The sequence below is a fragment of the Oreochromis niloticus genome, linkage group LG1, assembly GCF_001858045.2.
Source record: "Oreochromis niloticus isolate F11D_XX linkage group LG1, O_niloticus_UMD_NMBU, whole genome shotgun sequence".
NCBI lineage: Eukaryota > Metazoa > Chordata > Actinopteri > Cichliformes > Cichlidae > Oreochromis > Oreochromis niloticus.
Genome location: NC_031965.2, coordinates 36870897 through 36891113, shown reverse-complemented (window position 1 = coordinate 36891113; position 20217 = coordinate 36870897). Strand labels below are relative to the sequence as shown.

Here is a 20217-nt window from a genome sequence, read left to right as displayed (position 1 = left end):
CGAGTCCTTGTGGAGGTTTTCCAGGCATGCCCAACTGGGTCTTACCCCAGGTTAGACCAAGAATTGTGGTGAATATACATCTATGAGCTGGGCTTCAGGATTCCCAAGGAGTAACTGGGAAAACCTGCTGGGGATATCTGGAATACCCTGCATAATCAGCTTAACCGACTTTGGATAAGCAAATAAAGGAAGGATGCATGGGTCATGGCTTACACATATACTTAACCATTAATCGTTTGGTTAAATGCCCCAGAAAACTTAACAACTTAACTAATTACTATTTTGTTAAGGCTTATTTGTGCACCAGGTGATCGCTGGGTTTGATCACATGACTGTGTCAGTCTCGTCAACTTTTGGTTAATTTTTTTAGAAATTCTTTATTTTCAGACAGCAGTTTATGTTCACAGGACAAATATCAGAACAGGTACAATGTTATAATTTGTCTTTAACATGAAGGACTGCTGTTGACGAGGGGCACATTTTTCGTAATCCTAATCAAGCATAAAGTAAAAATACAAATAAATACACGAGTGAACAAACAAAACAAAACAAAAAGACACCACAGAGGCTGGAATGGGATCAAACTTTAGTCTCCTGGTTGACAAACCTGTGATTTATGCCACTGTCCCCTTCTAATCTTTTAAAGTGGACTTTGTAGGTTTCTAATTTTCTCTGGCTAATAAAACCACGAGCAGTGAGCAAAGGACCCAGGTGGCATGTGACAGCATGAGGTGATACTAGTTCGATATACAATATGGCTGTATACAAAAAAACCTGTTACATACAGTTAGTCTTTAGTACAGATAGAGTGATCACACACAAACCTTAAATATATGTGAGGACAGACTAACTTTTACTCTTTATGATCCTGAGAAAATGATTCTGTTGCTGGCTGGGGAGGATACTTTATGCAACTCGCTCTCGTTTTCCTCTAATATCCATCTTGTACAGGATGCAGCTGTGAGGAACTCTAAACAGTGCCAAAACAAGTGGATGCACCACTTTATTTACCTTTTATGTTCTGCAGGACTTTTTTTAACTGTCATCTCATATAGCAGCATTTCAGAACGAGCTACCGCAGATTCCCCACGAGAGTTTTCAGTCGGGACTCCTACCTCAGAACTCAGGAGAACCATCTTAAGAACAAACGCAAAGTGGAATTACTTGTCCAAACCAACTAAAGTCAGTATCACCATGAAAACCATTTTCACTGTTCAGTTTATTTGTTCTTGTTTGTTATTGCAGATGTAAATATCAGTTATTAAAATGACCACGTTCCTATCGATCTGTTAGACATTTTAAAAAGAAAATTACCTGTGCAAAGGATTATTATGCCACAATCATAGGCAAGCACTCAGGAATAATTGTGCCCGGTTGGAGCCTGTGTAGGTGTTGAATACAGGACACCTGACTGTCTAACAGAAAGCACAGCTTCTCTTTCTGCACCTTCTCTTATCATTACCTGTCATTAGCCATGACTGGAGTTGGTGCTATGAAGAGTGCCTTATCATAACACGGAGCTTGTGTGCACTGTAATCAGTGACAGGTGTGGAGCTGTTAGAGTTTCTGAAGCATGATTAATAATATTTTTTAATATCTCTGATGATAGAGATATTTTTCATCTCAATGTTATGCTGTCATGCAGCTTGGGAATTCTGTTGCTTTTCTTAATAATGTGCTCCGGTAAATAAATAGTAAAGGTAAAAATAGAACTTCAAATATGAAATGTGCTCACAAAGTTCCACAACTCTGTCTATAAATTAAAAAACCCCCCCAAAATATTGTTTTTTATTCTGCTGATCTCTGCTTCATGATCATCTCCTTGTGCGCCTCTCCGTGACTGAACCCATTTTTGGATCACTTGGAAGTTCACTTCTGACCACATCTGTTTGGGTTCTAAGATTTCAACATGGCTCCTGGAAATCTTTTGAGGAATACCGACACTGCTGTGTGAAACCGACTCTCTTATCAGGATCAGTTGGTGATGAGAGCTCGGTCTTTGGCTTCAATCACCCGGAAACCACCGAGTGTCCGACACTGAAGGTGCCACATCATGTTAGAAACATGGGACTGTGCAGCATGAATTTATTCCTTAGGGTCAAAGTGTCTGTCTTTAACTTCTAGTATATTGTTACCTGTCCTACTCACCAACATCGCCCATCCTCAGAATTATGTTTAGATTTTGAAGCTTTTATTTTAACATACTGGATGAGCACCAGCGGGCTTTGGAGAAGGGCAGGTGGTCAGAACAATAATATCAGGAAGCTGAAGCTGCCAAATACACTGCCCATAAGTCACGGTTCACTAAAATATAATTAATTTAAAGCTTTTGTAAACTACTTGCCATCCTTCCTGTAACTGCATGTCTGAGATACAGAGATGTGGCAACTGTAAAATCAAAATATCTATATTTTTTTTTTATCTAAGAAAGAGTTTGGTAAATGCAGTGCAGCTGGATAAACTTAGCTGTAGTTACTGAACATAAACTTTTCCAGGTAACAGTATAAGTGGAAAAAGGAGAAAATTAGTTCCTGCCATGTTATTCTAAATTCTGATATGAACAGACTGAAGGAGTCCAACAAGTAGGTGAATTTTTCTAATATAACCTCTGATATAATCCCACAGTTTAAATTACTGTTGTGCTACGCGCTAAGCTTTCCAAGAAGTAACAACAACAACAAAAGTTTGTGAGGTATCAAAAAAGCTCACATTTCTAAAGATACAATGAGTTATAAAAGGTCCATCGCACCGTTTAGTGTAAATGTGGTTGTATGCAGGTGTGCTATGGGCTCTGTGCTTGGCCCTACCTGTCAGTCAGTGCTGAATGAACTGGGCATGTGCAGAGTACTTTCTTTATTCGTCATTAAACGCTGGCTGTTAATGCGCCCATGCATTCAGCTAATGTGTGGATTTGTCAGAAGACGTGCAATTATCAACGTGACTTTATCTCAGCAGCCTCTGTTATTTCCTCAACAGACTCCCATAGCCCTTTTCCCACACAATGACAAATTAATTATGAAACAGATATGAAGATATGAAACTTGCTACAGACCTAAATTTCACACTGAGTGCTAAGCCTTTAATTTTTCTTGTAATATCTGCTGTTAGAGGCTTAGTTTAATATAGGCTTTGATATAGTACTGTCTCTGTTTCCCCTCGTGAAGCAGTCGGTGTTCTGACAGATCTTTGTGGCAGATGCTTCGCCTCCACAACTGGAGGTCTGATCTGACGCCAGAATAAGCTTCAATTAAACACTGTTTCAACTTTTCGATCCCCTCGACTATCCCAGCTTAGATGTGAAACAGTTATACTCTCTCTGTCTCCATTTACGTTTATGATAAACTGACTGCAAACAGTGAATTTGTCATATTGTGATAAACTGTCTTTTCTTAAATGAAATAAAAGGATCTGACAAATCTGACTGTGTCCCTATTTATTTGAGCCCAAATGCAGCATTAACAGCAATTACTTGACTATCTGACGGTGGCCCTCTAGTTAGCTTCAAACACTTGGGCTTGGAGTGCTCGCTGCCAACATTTACTACCCTTTAATCATGTTCCAAGGTTCAGGTCAAGTACTGGAAAGAGAACAAGGCGAACAAATAAGCACTAGGAGAATAGAGAGTCGGACTATGTGTGTGTCTGTGTGTGTGGCGGCGCTAGGGAGGTTAAAGTGAGATGAGAACCATACAAGCCAAGAAATGGAGGGATGGGAGGGGAAGAGTGCGAGAATGAGAGCCATTGTAAAAGAAGAAAAAATAAATTGGTGGATAGATGATGTGGGTGAGTGGATGAGTGGATGAGAGGAGTGGGAAAAAGGGGAAAGGCCAGATTAAAAGCTAGGAGGCTGCACACACTGAATAGAGGCTGATGTTTCCAATGGCAGAAAAATAGCTGAGATTAGTGGATGTGGCTAAGAGCTCTCCGTGTTTGATTCGCTCTGTGTCGCTGGAGAGGGTTGTTAGCGCGCCGCAGCTTTTCGTTGCACGACATTTCCCATTTCCCACTGACAAACTAAGCCTTTTAGAGAAATTAATACAGGAGTGCGCGTGAAACGTTGATCAAGCAAATGGGTGAATCCGGTCAGGGTGAGAGGGGTTGAAAAAATATTTATTTTTACCACATTTAGTGGCCGACAGGTGGGTTCGCTGCATTGTGCGTTATGTTTGAAAGGGGGACGGGACTGCAGCTTTCTGCGGGTTCCAACTTTTGAAAGTCTCTCTGATGCCAACTTCAGACAGAAAATAACGGTGCCCAGAGTTCAAAGGCATCTGGGCCACTAAATGTACATGAATTTTCACAAATGCAAATGAAACATTCTTCCTAAGCATTTATTTTAGGCAAATTGTAGTGAGTATATTTATGTGATGATATGATCATATTAATTTGTCTTTTACCACATTAGAAAAAAGTATCATATTTAGATTTGGCTGATTTTCCCCTAGTTTCCTTGGGAAGGAGTTCTTCCAGAACCTCTCCTGTTTTGAGTCTGAACCCGACTTTCAGAGAGCACTAATCAGTGATGCTCACTGGACCTCCTCCAGCATGTCCAAAAGTACAGTTCAGGTACGCACGTTACAGCAGACCATGTAGGGATAGTTTCATGTCCATGAAATTCAAAAAGACATGCACCCTCACGGCCTGTTGTACTGACTAGAAATAAACTGTTTAGTCTCTGGGAGAGGCTCAGATAAAAGTCAGCTGATTTGGTTCAGGCATCTGACAAGGATGCCTCCTGGGTAAGGTGTTCTGAGCAGGTCCTACCTCTCAGTAGGGCAGCTTAGGACATGCTGGAGAGATTATATCAATCAGCTGGGCTGCGAATGCATTGATGTTCCCCCAGATAAGCTGGAGGGCGTGGCCTGGGAGGGGGAGGTCTGGGCTTCTCCACTTAGGCTGCCATCCCCGTGACCCGGCCCTGGATAAAGGGAAGTCAATGGATGGATGGATGGATGGGGGGGCTTTTCTCTGATAATAGTGTACACATTTCACTGTACTGGATTATTTTACATGACTTTCATGTCATAAAAGTCTACAGATCAGTATTTGAGACAGAGATAAGATATGTTTTCACTGTCACAGGTTTAGCAGTAGTGCTGCTCTGAGCCTATGACTAAGGAACTCAGTAACTTTACTTTCTCATTCATGGAGAAGCTTTTTCAACAGGAAACTAAATCAGCACATAATTTGCAATGGCCTTCAACCAGTTTGGCACTTGGAGGCTGCCTGGTAGTCGCCTTGCATTTATTGCCTACTGATTTTTTTTTTTTTATTTAATAAGAAAGAAGCACCACAACAAAACTGAGTTAATTGAGACTGTGTGTGTAAAATAAAATTCCACATCCCTAAAAGGATTTGTTAATTGGGCCTGTAGAGAGAAAGCAAAAGAGTAAATTCAGAAGGAATTGCTGAGAATTAGCTGGAGGTAGTTTGTGATTTCTTTCTGTGTTTAAACCACCACAGTGATCAGAATCACACTCAGTAATACTGCATTTCTATAACTCCAAACTTAATAAAGAATGATCCGAACTGGTGCAGCAGAGGCTGACGTATCTTGACTTTTACGTCTGGATCCTACAATTCCCATAATGCAGCTTCCTGCTATAATTTTGTTAGACCTGATGAATGACCACAGCTCCCGCTCTCATACACACACGGTTTTATTGCAGGCCCAACTGAAATTTCAGACATGCCCTGAAGTCATAGAAAGATATTACAGAACCCTTTTCAGAGTCTGAGAGTCAAACAAGAAAAGTGCTCATTGTGTAAAATCATTTTTAGACAAGAAATACCCAACATTTACCACCTCGTCTATCTATCACTGTATATAATGATGGATGGGCATGGCTGCACACACGTTGCTTAGAGATTCTGTTGCCTGTGCACTGAATGACAGGCATTAATTTATTCATAACATGATTAAAAACTAAAAAAGACATGAGGAATGTACAGAAATGTGGTCAGATTATAGTTATATTATATATTATAGTGAGATATAGTTATATCTCATTATAACTCAAGATCACCTGAGATCTGTTCAGGGTTTGGGAAGGATTATCGCTCATTTTAATGTAATTTTCATGTTTGGGACATTCAAATGGGGAATTCTGGATTGATTGTAATTTCAAAATGCATACAAGAGATTTCATCTAAGAGGTGAATGTGCTTTTTTAGCACGTATACCACCTACAAGAAACAAAGAGCTCATGACCTGGTGGATGTTTAAAACTGCTCTGCTCCACTCTCACACATTTCAGACCATGTTGAAACTGCTATAAATTCCAAAACAGTCAGTCTGCTGTCCTTCTTGTTCCAGTTTTGCAAGTTGTTGTACAGGATGCCAGTGGGGACTTTTTCTGGTCTTCCTTTACTATTTGCTTTGAATTGGCTGCCGTGCATTCAAACATCCTTTGTACACGCACGAGTAAATGCGTGTTTTGTTAGAAAATGGTTGCCATAGAATTTGCACAGAAATTTTAGCTTTACAATAAATAAAAGCTCAGGGATGCTTTTTCTTTTGCAGTCTTAAGTGGGTCAGGGCCGGGTTATTTCAAAGCATCTTTATATGCCTATGAACAAAAATAATATCCATGTCAGACTCTGAGAAGTGGTTCCAAAGGGAGCAAATGGGTTTAAACGCATGTGTTTTCATGCTTTTGACTCACAAGAAAGAGCGTGTGTGCTCGACTGTGCAATTGCATTCGGCATGCGTGGGTTTGTGTGCGTACCTGCATTCGTGCACTCTCCACAAGTCAACGCAGGTAAAAGGCAGGCTACATTGGTTCCTTTTGCAGGAGTCAGATGAGCACCCAACAGACAGGCCTTGTACGCTGACCTGGGAAACCCCATCTCGTGGCTGGCTGTCCAGCGGCATGTAGCGACCATTGAGGCGTAGATCCCTCATACAGCCTGCAGGGAGAAGAATGGAAATGAGGGTTCAGCAGAACAACAAACAGACTTTTTATTTGCATTTATGTACACAGACATAAAATGAGAGCAGAGCTTTGCTCGTGTACCTGGTAACAAATAAACTGCTGGCTCCAGTTCTACCACTTGAGGCATAAATCCACCCACTCACATTTTGACATCTCCAAGATTTAGCAAAATTCCTCTTTTGCTGCAACAATGTCTAGTAAGCTTTTGAGTGTCAGGTATTTACAGCAGAATCTAATAATCCGTCATTCATAATGTTCTGGATAACAGGAAAATATTTGTGTTGGATACTTTATTATGTTCTCCGCGATGCACTGACAACTTAGATGTGTCACTCGGGCAATCACCTGCTAAGCTGTGCTAAAGGGAGTAAATACATTTGAAATGCATCTACATATTTTGCACAGTGTGAATGTGCCTTTGTTCGGAACACAAATCCCTACAAATGTGGATCTTTTTTATTTTACTCCTACTTCTACAGTTTGGTTTTTATTTTCACAGTTTTGGCAACTGTTCCTAATCCCCCACTCCTTTTTGCTATGTCAGAATTAAAGCAAACACCCTTCACGATGAGGCTCCCAGGCCAACTGTAAAACATATTTACCAAGCAAAGAAGCAAATAAAAAGAACATGTAAGTAAGAACTCAATAGGATTTATATCAATTAATACTACAAGAAACAACCAGCTATAAGTCACAAAGTAAAACCAAAGTGGTTGTTGTATTATTTTTGTTACTCTACTGTTGTTTTTACATTACCTCGTCTCATCTGCTTGAATAAAGAAAGAGCTCACCATTAAGGAAAAGCTGTTGATTTACAGCTCAATCATGTTCCTACCTTCACAAACGGCCATGAACTAAAGTGACTGAAATGAGTTTTCTCCTAAAGGTCCGTCCTTAGAGATAAGATGAGGAGCTCAGGTATTCTTCAGGGGCTCAGAGTATAACCGCTCAAGAATACCTGAAGCAGCTTCAGCACTTGACTGGGAAGCCTCCTGCACAGCTTTTTGGTGAATTGTTTCGGGCATGTCTGACTGTGTGGAGTCCCTGTGAACACACCATGTCCCCAGGAGCTGGCACAGGGTACAGTGGATGGATGGGTGGACCAGGAAGTATTATGGTAAGTCTTTAGGAACTGTATCATGCAATAAGATGATCTTTTGAAACTGTTAATTCCACACATCTGAATGATTCTCAGTTATCACAGCCAGTAATGATGGCCTGCCATAACACACTGACATAAAACATTTAAACCAAGGAGCAAAGGTGATTTGTTTCTTTAAATTTAGGGCAACTGAGTTTCTTTGTAATGAACATGGGAAAATAAATCATAAGTAATTTATTTCTAAACTTAAACTTATTTTTCTAAATACTATTTTCTAAATATTTACGGTTCATTTAATATGAACCTTTTATTCTAAAAAAAATTCAAAATTCTTAAGTTTTTCTCTAAGTTACTATTTGATGAGCTTAAACTGAGCTGGATGCAGACCATGAGCTAAAACTAGTTTGACACCACTGGTCAAACTATCAGCTTGTTGCTGCTTTATGGTTTGAGTTAGCTTGAAAGTAACCCCACTGCTGAGAGACTGTATTCACACAGCAAGTTTGAATCCACAATCGCTGTAATTAGAACTGTGTGAGCACTGCTTGATGTTAAAAGGAGTCTTATTAAATTTCTACAGGGGAAGCACAAGAGAAGGAGAAACCAGGAGGGAACAAAGGAGAGAAAAACACGAAGAAATCAAACAAATTAAAATGATTTAAGATTTAAAGACAATGATACAGAGGAAAGAAAACTGCGGAGGTCTAATTGAGCCTATATATTATTTAGGATACCCCAAATTGAGAGTAAGTAAATCTCTATTAGTCATTTTTTTGTTCTGTTTTATTCAGTTATTTGGTAGTGAACATGCCAAGTTAGTGTAGGAGCAGTTTAAAATTGACTGCTTGAAAAAGTTCAATAAAATGGCAATGCTCTTATTTAACAGCAACATCCGATTTGGGCATTCTACAATATCTTATTACGTCTACTTCTGTTTGTCTAAGTGACAACATATATTTATGGTATTTGTGTTTTCATCCCTTAATTGCTAAGATGGCATATTCAGCTAACAATTCATCTCCCCTGCCATTTTTTGAAGAGAGACATCCCCCAAAAGTAAACACAGTCATGCACAGATATTCACTTGGTCTGCCATCATCTATCAAGTGCACCTCTTCTGAAGGGAAGTGCTTTTAAAATCCGTTTAATAAACTCATGCATTGTCTTTTATTGCCCGAGGCAAAGCTGTCTACATCTCTCACTGTCTAATATCTGGGAGTTCTCGGTCTCTCTTTCACTTTGTGTCTGTGGCTCTTGGTTCTGACCTCTTCCTCTCTCATATACCATCTTTCCTTTTTCCATCCGTACCCACGCTTATTTCCTCTCTCAATATTTCAACTGAATCTGCCAACATTTGTGTTTGTACAGTACGGTATGTGCATGAGTTAGTCTGTTGTCTCTCGTAGGTCTCTGTTAACAGTGCAAACCTTAGTGTCCAATTCTACTTTGTTCACATTATTCCTTTGTGCCAACATCAGATTCCAGTACGAATGGATTACGGTCCTCAACTGATCCAAATAGGAACAATGGATGATGTTGTTGTGCAGAAGTAATCATGGAGACTGCTGGAGTCAGCGTCTACAGTTGTATTTATTACAGCTTCAAGCTAACATGCAGCAGAGTAAATCGGACTGGCTTTTCATGAAGAAATGCCTGCTGCTGCTTCTGCAGGGAGATAGACGAGGATGCGATGTTAAAGCCGGGAGTGATTGGATCATGACTTGTGACCTCACTGAGACAGATTCCATATAAAATTTCACCATGTGAAGAACCACTTTTAACAACATCTGCCAGCCTTTCTCTGCAAAGTCATGGCCAGACACTGAATTCAGACAAATGACACAAAAAACTCTGATCTGCTTGTTCAGAATGAGGCCACATTAAAAAATAAATAAATGCACCCTTTTGTGTGGGAATTCATATCACTGAAGGTGAGCTGATATTGCTCCATGTTAAACAAACAAACAACACAAAACAGTTTCAGCTTATTCAAACTGTTAGTGTGTTAGTATGGCACAAATGAGTGAAAATTAAAAGACCGCCTGGAAACAGGAACTTTGAGAAAAATGGAACAAAAATGTAACAAATATAACATTAGTGCTAATGAAGTCATCCCATATGTGATGCTCATCCATCCCATGGGCATTTTATTCCACCTGTGTTTTGAACTTTACACTGAAAGCGTCCATAATTTCCATATACAATTTCAGATTAAGATTTTCATAGTATATATTTTTTGAATAGTAAATTTTTAACTTTACTTTTTGAATGCAGCAATGAACTGTGTTCACTTGCAATGGTTTTCCATACACGTCCCTGAGCCCATTCAGTGTTTTCCACGATAGAACCATGTCTGCTTTTACTGAAACGCAGCATGAAGGGCTAAGGTGCCTCGAGGTGACTGTTGTTGTCATTAATCAAAAATTATGCCATGCAGTTTGTGTCCTTGGACCATGTGCATAGAGATTTCTCAGAGTCTTTTAATGATATCATACGTATACCTTCAATGGTGAAATCCTTTGGAGTTTTGCACTGTAAAACGTTGTTGTCATGACCTTAGCTAACTTAAAAAGCTGTTCCTGTCAGGGTCCCTGGGGCGTGGACCCTGGGTTTTGAGTTTTCTCTAGTTTTGTGCTCTTGTTTATCCTTGTTTTATGATCCTGTATTTTTTCACTTTTAGCTTTTTGTTCTTTCTTTGTATCTTTAGTTCTCGTTATTTCCTTGCTTGATATGAGTTCTTTTGTTGAATTGCATGGCTTTAGTTCAGTGCACCAGCTCCGACGGTTCACTCTGAGTTTCTGGTTTTGTGATGGGATTTATGTGTGAGCTCCATAGCCTTCTGTTTATAGTGCTATGTTTATCTTCCTTACACTTATGAGTTTCCTGTTTTCTGTGCCTTTAGTTCCATACTTGTTTCAGTTGATGACAGTTACTTAGTTCCTGTTCTATTTTAATAGTTTTGTGTCTCGTGTGCCTGGTATTGAGTTTAACCTTCCCTGCCTATTTTACTTGATTTGTTGCAGCTGTGTTCTCTGGTGTTTCCCATCTTCTTAATTACCTGGTGTGTACTTATTGTCCTTGTTGCATCCTTCCCACATGGTAATGTGTTTCCTTGTCCTGTTCTGTGCATATATTTTTTTTCCCTTTATCACCTTGAGTTCAGCTTGTTGCTGCTTTATGGTTTAAATAAGTTTTCCTGAGTCCAGTTCTGAACCTGCTATAATTTAATAAATTATATATACACACATCTTACTAATAGTTGCGGTTAGAAGTCTTGAAGCTTTTTGGAAAACTGGACCTTAAATAGCTGTAAGAATAACATCAATGTAATCTGACACCCACTCATGCACAGTATAGCATACACAGGAAAAACTACAAGACAGACACACACACACACACACACACACACACACACACACACACACACACACACACACACACACACACACAGAGCTGTAGGGACCATGGCCATCATCCCAGCTAACAATAAAATTGCATTTGGATGAATTAACCATTAAACTGTCATATCAATCATTCAGTAATACATAAAAATGTCACAATTCTCTCTTGAAAAGAGCACATATGAATAGATAAAACAACCTATTTTTGGCAGCACTCCTCAGAAGAAATACTTGCTAAACTGCCTGAATGAAACACCACCCCTTTCACCTTACCCTGTGACACATCAAACACATCACATTATCTCTTTCTTCCACACACTCAGACAAATTATATACACCAGAGCCTGGATGGTGTTTAGATGGTGTCGAGCAACAACAATTCTTCTGTGTTATTTTGCCACGGTGCGATCCATCAGAGAAATTCTGGAAGATTTATATTGTTGTATGCCATAACCTTTTCCTCCATTCCCCAAAGAAGATGTTAACCCTTAATGATTCAGCCCTGCTCACATCCATCTGCCTTAGATTTGTGTAAAAAAAAGTCTGTGGGCAAATTTATGACTGACTTTTGTTTTCTGCAGAACATAAATATATATTTTTTTCTGTTCAGAGAAACATCCCTACAAAAAAGTAGAAACAAGCAATTACTAGGTTAGTTTTGTGCCAATAGTACTCAACAATCCAGTTTACGCAGTCCAGTTAGTGTTGTGAAAAAGTGGGTGGATTTTACTTTCTTCTCAAACGCATCACAATAATTATTTATTGAGAAAAAGGCACAATTAATGGTTACATTTCTTAAAAGTTTTACATTTTTCTTTTTCTGTGTTTACCACCTTAGCAATTAAAAAATGTTTTTAATTATTTTCAGGATTTAGAATAACACTCAGCAGTTTACTGATGGGGACAAGGAATGCAGCTACGCTATAACAACAACCCACATGGGATGGAAACAACAACACCTCAACTCAAACAAATTAGTTCTAGAAGTAAGACTCGCCAACATGTGCAGATTATTTCAACTACTTTAAAGAGGTTTTAAAAACTTTTTTCCTCTGCAACTTGTACTTTCATCACCAGCTTTGCTGTAGCACAATTATACTTATAGTAGTGTTATATTATAACTATTTGGGGGATACAAATTTGCAACTTGTATTTCCTGGGGAGCGTCACTGTCTTTAGGTCTGCTCGACTGCCATCGACCTCCAGCAACCACTCACCAACTGGTTGGGGAATAAACATCTTTCCTTCATTAACAGTGTTGGGATTGCAACACAGAATCAATATTTGTCTGTGCCATTGCTGAACACATATGGAAGAATATCGGCTATTTAATTTGTATTATGACCAAAGTAAATTTAATCACAGTCTATTTTACTGTGACAGAGCCACCAACTTTGCACAAGTCTGCACGACATCAATATGCTGCACTTTCACTCAGACAACGTATGGTTTCTTTAACTCAGAGTAATAAATCACCCTGAAAGAGCGAACACTTTTTTACTGCCATTTAATTTTTTGGATGGCAGGAAAAAGCAGCAGCTTTACAGAAATGAGAAACAAATGACATTTAAATATTTAGTCATTAGTGTACCGCAGTTCAGAAAATCTCACCACTGCAGTTCAATTCAAGAAGAGTGAAGCCATTAATTTAGTGTTATAAAATGAAATATAGGTCCATTATTCAGTACAAACAAAACCTATCAACTAAATATTTTCATCCATCAAATCATCAAAGCATATTTTACAGTTGTTACTCATAGAAATGAGGTTGTAAAATGTGACAATTTATAAATACACGGAGGGAGAGCCGAAAGTAACAGACTGTAACCGTCTGGCGTCTCTCCACATCTGGAAAATCAGTCCCTGAGAGTCTGCGCTGAGTAGGTTTGTTAGAAATGCCAACACCGACCTGAGTGATTACTGAGACATTGGTATCGATTTGTTCTAAGGGTCACTCAAAAAAATATTTGCTGTTGTCCTTGCAGAATGTTGCGCTTCAGTCTCTACCCACAGCAGCCGCTCCCGAGCAGACGTACCCCACAGCTCCTGAGTGTGAATCCAAAGTAACTACTATAAGCCTGACTGGGAAGTGCTGCTTAGGAGCTCATATTACAAAGATACAAAATAACTTCAGATTTTCATTTCTTAACACCTGGGGCCAGACCCATGAAATAATTTAAATTCACATCTAAAATCCTCTGCAGGCACAGAGGCAGAAATGTGTCCATGCACTATTTTTTTATCTGTTATCTTCTAAAGCTGTGTCCTCTTAATGACAATCAAGTATATTTTGCCATTTATGTTGTATTTTTTCATCCATCAAAAAGACAACATAATTACTATAGTACAGTCCCTTCACTTTTGTTTTGAAGCTTCAGTTGCTGGTAACCGGCTACACTATAGGACCAAACGTTCTGGGCCACCTGCACATTACACCTACAGGAGCTGTAGGCCATGGAGACCCATACCATGAAGTCCTCAGAGCTCTTTAAAACAGCCCATTCTTTCACAATTGTTTGTAAAGGCAGACGGTGTGGCGAGGTGATTAAGATTAAGAGGTGGGGCCATATAGTGAAGCTCTGGTCCTTCTCATCTAGTGTTTTTACTGGTTTATGGTCGCCACATTGGTTGTATCACATTCCAATTGTGATGTGGCCACAGCCTTGTCAACATTTATACACTGCTGTCTTCTTCTGAATGACAGGTGTAGCTACTAAGAAAACCTTCACATCAGCAGTGTTGTAGGAGTAGAAGAAGTCGATGGAAGGCACAAATAAAAGTTTTTGGGTTATTTTTCCAAAGATTTCTCTGGAAAATTGAATCTTTTCAAGCTCAGAGCTGGTGCAGCTAAACAGAGAAAGCATGGGTAAACTTATTTCTTCCAGTGTGCACACATGCTCTAGTTTCACAAATGCCAGTTTGTGTAGAAAAAAAAGCATGCATGTTTTTATATACGTACATATTCAGCCCCTGGCGTCTGGAGACATTTTTTTTCTGCTCATAAAAAAGTTACAAATCATAAAATCTCTTTGACTGACAGACAGATAGTATTAGGAGATTAATGCTGTAGCCACCTACCCTGGAAGCTCTTGTTGATGCCAGAAGAGAAAGTGTTTCCCAGCATCACCACAGTGGGGTCAATGATGATTTCTCGGCTCCGGCCCTGCAGTCCTGAAACCTCACGCTGTCCTCCGCCACCATCCATTCGTAGTGTCATCTCATTGTCATGCCGATCTAAGAAGACCTCGTGCCATTCACCGTTGTCGAGTCGATAAGTGGGCAGGGTTAGGTTGTAGTCCCCGTCCCCAAGGTTGTAGAAAACACATAGAAGGCCCTGAAAGATCTGCAATGGGAAAACAGGATGATTAATATAAGAATTACAAACCCAGCAGGACTCTGAAAAACTAAGGACGCCATTACTGTTTCCACAGGACATAAGAGAGGAAGTAGCAACCATCTAACAACTAAAGCTTGGTGGAAACTGGTTCACGCAACAAGCCAATGATCTCACACAGACCAGCAAACCGACAACAGAATCGAGGTGTTGCAATGACCCAGTTAAAGTCAGTACCTCAATGTGACTGAAATTCTGTGGCAGAGCTATGCCTAGAAACCTAAACTAAAGCAACACTGTGAAGAAGAGTGGGCCAAAATTCCCTCACAACAATATGAGAGACTGACAAAGTCGCACAAAGAATAATAACACTTCAAATGATTGCTTCTAAAGGTGGTTCAACAAGTTGGTGAATCATGTGGTGTATATAGTTTATCACAGGGCTGCATATAACTTGAATATTCATAAGTACTCGAATATTCATAAAGTCAGGGTTTAAAGGTACAGTCAATCATTTTTTGAGATTACTTAATAGAAAAAAAGAATACTTCATTAATAAATCTGCACTAATTGGTGTATAATTACACTGATTCCAATAAATCTACACAGGAGCAGGCTCTGGTTGGTGGAAGCCACCATGCTGATTTGCCATCTTGAACAAAAAAACGATGAGAAGAAAGATGAGTTCCTTTCACCAAAGAAGCAAACACGTGAAGGAAAGACACAGCGCCACCAGCATGTGGATAAAATGTTATCCTCTTCCTGCTCAGCTCAAGCCTCATCTCCTGATCTGAACTGTTTCCACAAAAGTGTAGCTGCCAGTTGTATCACAACTATGAGGAGGTTAGAACATGTCAACATTTACCCCGAGAATTCAGAACTGATCACAATTAACTGTTTCATCAATTACTGGAATTTGTCCAGACTCTGAAGCAGCAAATCACACCCAGACAATCACACCGCCACCACCACTCTTGGTACCATGTTCTTTTTATCGAATAATGTTAGTTTTATGCCAAATGTAACTCTCAAAAAAGTTCAACGTTTGTCTCATCTGTCCACAGAATCAGTCTTGGGAATTATAAAGATGATTTTTTGGCAAATGAAACAAGTCCTTCTTTTTAGTCAGCAGCAGCAGTTTTTGCCTTGGAACTGTCTGATTTTTAAGCGAACAGGATTATATTTGTACTATATATTCACTTTGGGTTTTATTGTTCTTTTCAAAGGTACTTTAAGAAGTTTTTAGTGCGTTAAAATCAGACTAACATGACAGATTTTTACTTTGATTACATAGGAGTACTGTAGGAGTAGGAAATGGATAGTAGCCAGTGGTTTGTACATAACTGGACATGAATAACTTGAGCTTGATACATAACATTATACTGCAGTATGTTTCTAACTAATTCTCATTCTCATTCTTTAATGACATGACATATATTGAGGTCAACTTGAGAGGAATGCAGATGTGAAGTGCAAATGTGAGGTCAAATGCAACATGTAAACTATAATTTCATATTTAGAATCCCTATATAAGAGCATATTGTCCTAAATGTTGCCAATAAAACAGAAGACGTAGTATTTTAAGTATAATTTTGGATAAAAGACATTTTATGAATGTTTGGACTTATTTGACCTTAAAGAAGACGTCAGAGGTCAAAGTAATGCAATATTTAGAATCCCCATAAATCATTCCCTGCTTATATGCTGTCAATACAAACAATGACAGTAAGAAACATAACTTTAATAAATAGATCTGTGTACCATTATTATCACTTTGGCCTTGAAGGAGAGGTCAGAGGTCACATGTGACACGAGGAAGAGAATAGACATCACATGTAGGAATCTAAGTTTTTACGCTTTTTGTCAATTTTTGAGCAAAACAATTGACCTTGAAGAGCTCTGTGGATATTAGCAAAATTTTAATGGATTGTTACCATGACCACTCTGCACCTCAATCAAAACTTTTTGAGCCATCACGTTTACAGATGGCACACACACACGCTACCAAAAACATAACCTTCTTGGGGGAGGTAATTAATGTGAAAACACTAAGTGCATCTCTCCTTACAGAGAGCTGCTCTCAAGGGATCATCAGTCAACCTCCCTGCGAAACGATTCCTCTCAAAACAGTTTTCATGCAAAGCAAAGCTGACGTTTGTCTGTCTTCGAGCACCTTTCAAGTGTACTTTTCAGTGCTTAGTGGGCAGAAACTAAATGACATGGAGCCTCTTTGTTTTGGGGCACTGGCAGAAGTCTGAGCAGCGTGGATTTCAAAATCTCAGTAAACAAATTGAAACTGAGGCCAAGAAACCAAAATTTAATGGCTTTTTTCCTCATGGGAGGTCATGAAATTCAGCCTGGTTTTTGTGTACTCTTGCAGACAAAGAAACAAAGAGATCTTTCCTTGGCAGAGGAACTCTCTTAATGGCAGGATGCCATTAGAGGGAAAATATGTTGCGCTGACCTGAGTTCAAGTTTCAGGTTTTAAAGCTAATGGATCAAAAGAAAGAAAAGATTCCACAAGGATGTTAAAAGATTGGATCAATAGGACAATTTGGCCAGTAGGCCAATAAGCCAGATCGATTCCATGGGGGTTAGACGTGGGGAAAATAAATAATTCCCAAAACAGAAATTTCCCAACACAGTTTAATGACTGTATGACCAGAACGTGCATTCAGGTAAACCTTTCTCATATCAAGCAATCGGATTCCACCACAAGAACGCCTCCGGCCAGTTTCACTCCCTAAGCAGTGACAACATGTGTCTTACCATTTAATTACAAACACCTTGGGAAAAAGGTAATTGTCATTTCTGCTTTTGCTCTGGGCCTAGAATAAATATTAAATGAGAGAACATTAAAAGCTGGCATTTAAACTTGCAATTTGTTGATTTGTAGCACTGACACACACACACACACACACACACACACACACACACACACACACACACACGGTCTTGTCTAGTACAATCTTGTGAGACAAAAAGGAGAAAGACTTTATGGACGAGAGGAGAATAAGGGAGAACCAGCACTTTTCCCCTTGTTTACACAACAAGCTGTTCTCTTCAAGGCTCAGATCTTGAGATGAAAACGGTTCCATTTTGGCTCGGCTGTGATGCTAACCACATGTCTATCACAGAGCAATATTCATTTGAACAAAAAAAAAAAAAAAAAAAATCAGTCCAGGAAGCTGTGTGTCTGCATGTGTGTGTATGAAACTGAGATAGAAGGAGAAGAAAACCAGGAGAGAACATGTCCATATGCAGTGTTAAGAGAGATTGGGCGGTGGGTGGGTCGTCCTCATTTCAATTTCAAACTGTTTCCTCCAAGTGTCCCACTGAGCATAATTTTCTCCTCTCCATCTTTGTCTGCCACCGCTGCCACATAAACAGAGGACTGAGATGAGAAGGGCAGAGGAACTGAGACAAAGAAAGTGAGATGTGAAGGAGAAGTGGGTGGCTACCATTAACTCTCTCACTCATTCTCGACATAATAAAGATTTAACAAGTTTTTTGGGGAGGAAAACTTTGTCAAAAAGAAAACAGCCATCGCTTGCCAGCTCCCTCTGTAGCTGTCTACTGATCTCGCAGTCTTCTTTCTTTCTCCTCCTCTTCCCTTTGTCACGTCAGTCCGCCCTCCCCCCTTTACCCATCTTCGGATTTTCCATCAATCCCACGGTCGTTTCTTCAGTTGGATAAAGTGTTGGATGGCTCCAAGGTTGTTTAGTTGGAGGACCGTGGCTCATTTCAAGGCTCTGTGATGAAGTATTAATTATATTCAGAATCCACTGGGGCAGAGCTTTCTAACCAGACACACTCACTGCCACCTGATTTTACCCCCAATTAAAGCTGAACGGAGTGGTGCAATTTGGCTCCTGCTCCGCTCCCTGGGTGGTATGTGACTGAGTGCATTTGATAGTGTGTCTTTGTGTTTTTGCACTAGGTGTGTGTGAAGGTGTGCAACTCCATTTTTCAGTAAACAGTCCCACTGCAGGGACCCTTCCATTCCCCACAGATGCTTCCTGCGACAGACTGCTCTCAGCGCCGCAGCCTTTAGTATTGTAGACATGTGCAGATGATGCATTAATCTCCCCAGTTCTCATGATTAAATAATGGTGTGTGAAGGTAGATTGTGTGCATATATGACTAGTGAAGGCATTTTTTTCTTCAACTTAATTTATATTGGGGAATAGAAGGAAATTTCATGCTCAATACCAGCTTCCACTTTGCATTCGTACAATTGTTATTGCCCTTCTGCACCCATATCTGCTTGTCTGCGGAGATCTAAACTGCAGTCGGATGCTTTCGGGACTACACATCAACTTTGCCATTAAAAATAAAAACTGTTGGGCAAATGGCATCGTTTTGCATTTTTACCAGCTTAAAGGCAGATGACTTTAATTTATGTTTAATACTCTCCACGAACACCACAAGCTCCAGTTTGGTGTCAATTTTAGGAAAAAATCTACATGATCTTCACTAAACGAGGTCATTTTAAACAGAAGTGCATATTCTATTCTTTATAACATGATCAGTCACAAATTCTTCATATGTGAAAGTGACTGGCTGTGCAACTGATGAGTTGTGTTCAGGATGTCATTCTGTCTGTCATCCTGCGGTCAAGGTAATCTGCCTTGTAAAAATAAATGAGCCAAACAGCGTGAACTTAATGAAGCATTAAAACTGCAAAGCAGCTTCTTGCCCAGCAAGATTTTAATGTCTTATTTAATCAGTCATCAAAGCATCAAGCAGTAAGGAATAGCCTGTCATTTAGAAATAAACTGCAAGTTGATGCAAATTTGATACTATGCAGCATGTACTGTGTAGAAAAAGCAGCTTTTGGTTATTACAACAAGGACATGACCTTTGATTGTCATTTATGAGCTCCTTCTTTCCTTAATCTGAACGGAACTACTAGGGATGTAATACAAACATCAATGATCGCATGCCGCTTCTGACTTCCCATGTCGTAATACCTGCCCTTTACCCCCTTTCGGTTCTGCTACCACCCCACTTGAGAGCTCAATATGCTAATAATAGACCCATCAATAAGACAGGCTGATCCTATAAAGTTTCGTGCAGCAACTCAGTGTGTGAATATAAACAGAGACGAAGCAGGATGATTGGATGACAGAGTGACCACTCGACTGGTGCAGCTTTCTGCAGCCACACTACTGACATGGTAACCGAGCTTTGTGGTAAAATACAAAGTCTGATTAAGGTCTATGAAAACTTTTTTATTAAGAGCAACTACATGTGTAATTATATGATGAATAACAGTGGCTGAGCACTGGCTATTGTGATGGTATGCTAATCAGTCATGTTGAGCTGTTAATGCCTGGTTCAAACATCTTACGGAGCACTTATACTAAGCCAGAGTGCATTTGAAATCCAATGTCCAGATTGCTGTGCGACGTGGGTGGGCCCACCTGAAAAAGCAGGCGTGCAT

General features: G+C 39.6%; 1 protein-coding gene across 1 annotated transcript in view; it reads right to left on the bottom strand.

Moving 5' to 3' along the window:
• The window catches only part of LOC102078972 (neural-cadherin), a 317842-nt gene that overhangs the window by 36683 nt on the left and 260942 nt on the right, over nucleotides 1–20217 (bottom strand). The window contains exons 33-34 of the mRNA XM_019361161.2: nucleotides 14516–14780; nucleotides 6728–6908 (exon numbers count right to left, since the gene is read on the bottom strand). Coding sequence (XP_019216706.1) covers nucleotides 6728–6908; nucleotides 14516–14780 — 446 coding nt within the window. The remainder of the gene's footprint in view (nucleotides 1–6727; nucleotides 6909–14515; nucleotides 14781–20217) is intronic.